This window comes from Psammomys obesus, unplaced genomic scaffold (genome assembly GCF_907164565.1).
Source record: "Psammomys obesus unplaced genomic scaffold, mPsaObe1.curated_primary_1811, whole genome shotgun sequence".
Classification (NCBI taxonomy): Eukaryota; Metazoa; Chordata; class Mammalia; order Rodentia; family Muridae; genus Psammomys; species Psammomys obesus.
The window spans coordinates 3,322,759-3,329,102 of record NW_026596443.1 but is presented as its reverse complement, the minus strand read 5'-3'; the positions used below and the strand labels follow the sequence as shown (position 1 = coordinate 3,329,102).

The 6,344-nt window shown below is 56.1% G+C and overlaps 1 protein-coding gene across 1 annotated transcript in view; it reads left to right on the top strand.

Moving 5' to 3' along the window:
* Positions 1 to 1,209: 1,209 nt before the first annotated feature.
* Lgr6 (leucine rich repeat containing G protein-coupled receptor 6) overlaps positions 1,210 to 6,344 on the top strand; it is a 118,343-nt gene continuing 113,208 nt past the window's right edge. The window contains exon 1 of the mRNA XM_055598190.1: positions 1,210 to 1,421. Coding sequence (XP_055454165.1) covers positions 1,210 to 1,421 — 212 coding nt within the window. The remainder of the gene's footprint in view (positions 1,422 to 6,344) is intronic.

Here is a 6,344-nt window from a genome sequence, read left to right as displayed (position 1 = left end):
AAGGTCCTCATATCTCTGGTGTGGACTATGGGGAGTCAAAAGGCTTCCAGTCTGGTCTAGTTCTACCTTGGGGCTTGGTTCAGAGAAAGATCCGGAGGCCAGAGAAAGCAAAAGGCCCCATGAAGAGAGCACTGCTAGCTCAGTGTGGCCTGAGAGAGAGTCTTGAATGCCCACTTTGCCATCATTGCCCTTGCTCTCCAAGGTGCTGGGATGGATCACGCACGGAATCGGACCCTTAAGGTGACAGCTGTAGCTGCAGCCCTCAGCCTCCAGGTGGCGCCAATCCACCGACTCCTTGGTAAGCTCCGGCAACCAGCTGTGCAGAGGGCAGCTCCTCAACTGTCCTGGGTCCTGAGATTAGGGATCAGGGTACTCCACAGACCTCAAATCTGACAGCCTACATGAGTTCATTTCCATGCCCTGCGCATCTGGGGGAATCCACGCCGCTTTCCTTGGCGTCAGGGCATGGCTCCTTAAAGAGGGGTTAGTGCCTCATCATTCCCACTGCTAATCCGCCATGGCCAAGACCTCCTTCCTCCCCCAGGGTGTGCGGAGGGATGACCCATGCACTAGTTCTGAGTCTGTTCCCGTTAGCCGTGTACCCTTGAGCATCTCTTTCTCTCGGGTCTCTCTTCCCTTCAGCCTAAAACCTGGTAGTGGGTCTGGTGTCTGTGGAACGCTGGGGGTCTTTTCCTGATGACCTTCTCTGGTTCCTTTAGACCCTGTAGCTGTTTTAAAGTCAAGAGGAATTCGACCCCACAGGCCCAAGCTCTGGGGCACCCTTCCCGAACAAGTGTTGGACTCTGAGGTGCTGACCGTTCCTAGATTTGAGTTTCTTTGCTTTCTTCATCCCCCACCCCTCCTTTACCCCCCATGAAATTCCTGCCAGCTGGGAAGGAAGGAGGGAAGGAGAGCGAGCTCCAGCGCAGAAAGTTTCCCTGACTCCTCCCCCCCACGCCCGTGTCTCCCTCCCTCGCCAAGCCCAGCCTGTGAAACTGAATAACGAAGATCACTCAACAATGCCTGCCCCTCTCTGACTGCACCGTCCGACCGCCGCTGCCGCCGCCGCGCCCAAGCCAAGTGGAGTGGGGCGGTCCCCACCGACGGCGCAGCCCTCGGGCCCGCCCCGGCCCAGGAGGTGAGCCCCGCGCTCACAGCTCTGCGCGCCCGCCGAGCGTCCGCCAGGTGCCCCCGCAGCCCGCCGCCGAGATGCGCAGCCCGCCGGGGCCCCTGGCACTGTGGCTTTGCGCCGCGCTGTGCGCCTCGGCACGCGCGGGCGGCGACCCCCAGCCTGGCCCGGGGCGTCCTGCCTGCCCGGCTCCCTGCCACTGCCAGGAGGACGGCATCATGCTGTCAGCGGACTGCTCCGAGCTCGGGCTCTCGGTGGTGCCAGGGGACCTGGACCCCCTGACCGCTTACCTGTGAGTACTCACCTGCCCGTCGCTGCTATCCGTGACGGCCGCCTGGCCCCCAAACACCCGTTTGGTACCCTGGGCCATGAGCATCCCAGGAGGGCTCTTGCTCTTCCAATTCTGAGTCTGAACGAAGGACGAGGGAGCACAGGGGAGTCCTTTAAAAACGAAGGACAAGGCCAGGAGTGAGCCTGGGCTTCCCTGCTCCCTTTCCCAGGTGCTGCTCCCCACTCCCACGGGCTCAATGAGAGAGTCCAGGCCTGGCAAAGCGGGGTGTGAACCCCGTGGAAGAAAATGGGGAATGTGGGGAGGGGGGCGGTACTTTCTCTCGCTGTCGTTCTCAGCAGAACAGTGCCCAGGAGGGTTGACGAAGGCAAAAGTTACCGCCCTGGTGTGAGGTGAGCGGAGTGTGCCCTGGTAGGTAGGACGGAGTTCTGCCACAGCAAGAAGAACTGTCCCACTGAGGCAGGGGGTCCTCTCTTTGGGAAGAGGCTCTTGCCAGCACTCTCTTCTTGCGCAGAGGTCTCCTGCCCCCTCCCCAGGCCTCCCTGAAGTCCCGTCCCAGGAGGCTGTGTTAGAGACACTAATTTGCGGGCAGGCTCCGAGACTGAAAACCAGAGAACCGTTTTTAGAGTCTGAGTTGGGGTGAGGTGCTGCATGAAGGGGACCCTGTTGGGGGTAACTGTCTCAAAACCAGAAAGCCAGAGGCGTAGCTGCTCATCACCTGGGCAGGAGGGGCGGGAGCACATCCTAGGCCACCTGGCCTCCACCCTTCAGGGAGAGGAGGTCTCTGGCCCTCTCTGTTTCCCCTCAGAGGAGGGAGAGCGGGTGGAAATGTCTGGGAAGGGTCCCAGCGCTCCCTCGGCCCAAGAGAAGCCCTGCCAGCTTTGGGGTCCTAGAACTGATGAGCGCTGAGGAAGAGGGATTGGGCTTTTCCCAGAGGCTCAGCAATAGAGCACTGAGCTCGGTGGGGGCAGTGTCCCGTGAGTGTGGGGAGCCCTGAACTAGAGCTCCGTGTAGGATGTACCCTTCTTATCTCTATCCCCCTTTGGACATCCTCCCTCACTCCAAAACACACAGTTGTGGCTCAAGGGAGTCATGGATAGAGAAACACCCATATTCCAGAAGGGCAAACCAAGTGCTGCACAGCCCACTGTGATGGGGAAGGTGAGCAGGAATCCGAAGCAGGGCTGGGAGGGTGCTCAGCACAGGCAGAGCGCGCCTGCCCCATTACACCCCTAGGAGCCCTATTTCTACTTTTTTCTTTCTTTCTTTCTTTCTTTCTTTCTTTCTTTCTTTCTTTCTTTCTTTCTTTCTTTCTTTCTTTCTTTCTTTCTTTTTTACATTTTTCTATGACGTTGTTTCATTGGAAGACAGGGCAGGTGGCTAAAAAGAGTTTAGAAATGACTTCTGAGCCAGGCATGGTGGTGCACGCCTATAATCCCAGAACTCTGGGAGGCAGAGGCAGGCAGATCTTTGTGAGTTCAAGGCCAGCCTGGTCTACAAAGTGAGTTCAGGACAGCCAAGGCTACACAGAGAAACCCTGTCTCAAATATATCAAAACAAGACAAAAAATAAGTGACTTCCGTTGGGGCTTCTTTGAGAACAGCAGAAGAGATGCCTCTTGCCTGTGTGAAAGGGGCAGAGGCTACAGGACCTTCCAGAGGGTGCAAGGTCAGGCCACGTTCCTCAGCACCCAAAACTCTCAAGACTAATCTGTGGACTTCCCTCCCTCACCCTGGCAGTACTTGGGACAGGGGTGAAGTATTTCACTCTGGGGATCCAAGTGTCCCCCTGTCCATACTGACAACTGCTCCCGGACACTTTGACTCAGTGTCCTCTGATGTGTGAGGCATCTTTGAATTAGAAGCAGTGAGGGTTTCTGAGCTCTTCCTGAGCCTTCCTCAGTATCGAGGAACCCCTTTTCTTCCAAGGCTTAAGAGTGTTTCTGAGGGTAGGAGAAGGGAGTGACAGGTACGGGTCATGGGATGCTGGAGAGAACTTTACAACAGTATCTGCAGTGTTGGAGGGAGGTGGGGAGGCCTTGCCTGCCTGTTCAGGGGTCCCAGCTGGGTGATGGGAGAGGGGCATCTGCCGTCTGGTGGAGGTGAGGCCTTCCCTTTATGCTTTCTCAGGGGAGCTGCCAGGACACTTTACTCATCGCTTTGTGTGCGTGTGCTTGTGTGTGTGTGTGTGTGTTTGTGCTGTGTTGGTGTGCGTGTACATGCAGCTACATGTGTAGTGTGTGTGGAGGCTGGGGGTCAACCGCAGGCATCGCACCCCAGGGGCTGTCCGCTTAGTTCCTCTTGCTAACTGGGAGCTCTCTGAGTGACCTAGGCTGGCTGGCCGGGCCTCCCAGGGGTCTGCCTGTCTTTTCTACCCTATGCTGGAATTACAAGGGCACACCACTCTTCTGTATACTTCACGGGCAGGGGAGGGATGGAAATCAGGTCTTCGTGCTTGAGCATCAAACTCATTACTGTTCTGAGCTATCCTCCCAGCTCTCATTTGAAGATAGTGAGAAATGGACCTTGAGGAGGAGCCAGGCCAGGGGTGTCTTGGGACAGCCTTCCCTTTGGCAGGCTCGGGCCCTGCCTGTGGGCTGCAGAAGACGCTGCAGGGCCCCCTGAGGGCTTCCCTGACAGAGCCTGGGCACAGATCACTTGACATCTGCTTCCTACCCTGGGATGGTGAGGTTCCTTTCTAGCCTGTACCTAGGCTAGGTACATGAAGCATCTGCATCCTCCCATTTTGTTTTAGGTCCAGGGGAGACCAGAAAGTCTTTACGTCTATTTATTTGATACACAAAGTCCAAAAACCCATGAGCACTCTGGGGCCGGATGCCAGCCCTTGATTAAAGTTAGGACTCATACATTTATAGACAGTTCTTCAAGTGTCTATAAAGGCCTCCCCCCAACACCGTCATCAGAGCGAGGCTCAGGGGAATTTGCTGGGTTTTGTGTGTCTCCCTGGGGGAGGCCTCTATGGAAAGGGATGTAGGGGAATATGCCGCCACCGGCTCTGGGACACTGCAGTTTGTGGTGATGTGAATGAGAGGTGTCCTGTTATATCCCAGCACATACGAACACAGGAATGTACATGTAGCAAATGCGTGCTAGGCAAATGCACCCTGGGGCATTTACATGGAGCCCCAGTTTGCCCTGGAGCTGAGAAGTGTTGGAGAATGTGTCTGTAGCTCTGCTGCAAACACTCAGAGGCTCGGGCACTGTTTCTTACCCCTTAGCACCCCTTCTTTTACTCACTGCTGCTAGGGCTTTCATTCTATGCCAGGCTGCTCACTGCTTTCTGGGGAATTCTTCCTTCAAGACTACCGTGATAAAATGGGCTTGTGTGGAAGGTCAGTTGTGTGTGTGCCCACCTATGTGTAGATTCAGCATAACCCTCACCACTGCCTAGGGATGTTTATAGCCAAAGAGAGGGAGGCAGAGTATTATAGGAAGAGAGCAGAAGAGTTAAGGAAGGGTGCTGGTGTAAAGAGAGAGCGGTGAGAGGTGAACCTGGGCAAGTCTGTTGGTTTATAGCTTGACTTGGTTTCTCCCTTTATAAATGAAGCTGATTCAAATGGCTGCTGTGTGTACTCACTTAGGTAGTGTCTGCAGAGGGTCTGGAAGGTGGAAAGTGGAAGAACACAGTGTTAGCAGTGTTGCCTTTAGGGAGCCAGAGTCAGGAAGCAGTTGTCTTGGAAGGCTTCCTGGAGGAGGAGGAGGTCCTGGAGGTAGCACTGGAAAGAGGAGAAGCAGCCTCCTATGAGAATTGTAGGGCAAGTCTTTGTGTGTGTTGAGGGCTGTGGCAGGAGAGCAAACTGCCAAGGGGTCAATGGTAGCTACCCTGGTGACCCAGATGGGTTCCCAGAGGACTGTGTGGCTTCAGTCAGCGCACTGGCCTGGGGGAAGGTATGTGTGGGAGTCTCCCTCTCAGCTGTCTTCCTCATTTCAGAGGCCCTTTTCCTGGTCCAGCCTCTGCTGCCTCTCCAGCAGACGCTGAGCCTACGTACTTCACTGTGAAGTGGGGTATGCAAGTTCGAACCCTCATTCCTTCTGTGGGTGGGAGACCCCAGCGAAGTCCCCGGGCTTCTCTGGACCTCTGCGCTCTACATTTGGAGACAAAGTAGAAGAGGAGAGGCAGACAAACCCTGGTCCTTCACTGCCAGAGTGAAACAGGGGGAGCTCTGGGGAGAGGGCTTGGCAGTGGGTGCAGAATCAGGGAGGGAGGGGGAGAATCCAGGCAGCACCCAGACCAAGCAGAGAGCAAAGGAGGGGCTGAGTAATTCCAGGAAATGGGGTCCCCGGGGCCCTCCCTTGTTGAGAGAGCCTGGGGGGTTGCTGGAGGAGAGTGACTGTGTGGGGGAGCTGACACCCCAGTTCAAAGGAAAGGCAGGAGACAGCCTTAGGCAAAAAGAAAAAGGAAACCTCTGGGCTCTGGCAGCAGTGGGCACGGGCGCGGCTGGGTGCGGCACCGGCGGAGAAGAAAGCCTGGCTCAGAGCGAGTTGGCCCCCTGCCCGCTCAGCGCCACCACCTTTCTCCTCCCAAGGACTCCAGCTCCGGACAGTCCCCTGTGCCGCCGCCTGCTTCCTGCCCGGGCCTAGGCCCCCAGGTGACGGAAGGTGAACAGGGCCCCGGGAGAAGGTGTTCACGCGGGTGTCAGCGGGGATCGGCAGGACACCAGGCTCCGGAGATCAACACGGGCAACCCTGACAAGGGGAAAGTTTTTAAGTCCAGGCCCAAAGTTTTAATTGCTTAACCTAAAATGGAAATACTACTGGTGTCTACCTCGAAGGGTTGCCAGGAGGAGCATAGGGACATGGGAAACATGTGTGACACTTCTCAGAAGCACTTTAAGCTCTGGCACTTAAAAACCATCAAAGTGTGTGTGTGTGTGTGTGTGTGTGTGTGTGTGTGTGTGTGTGTGTG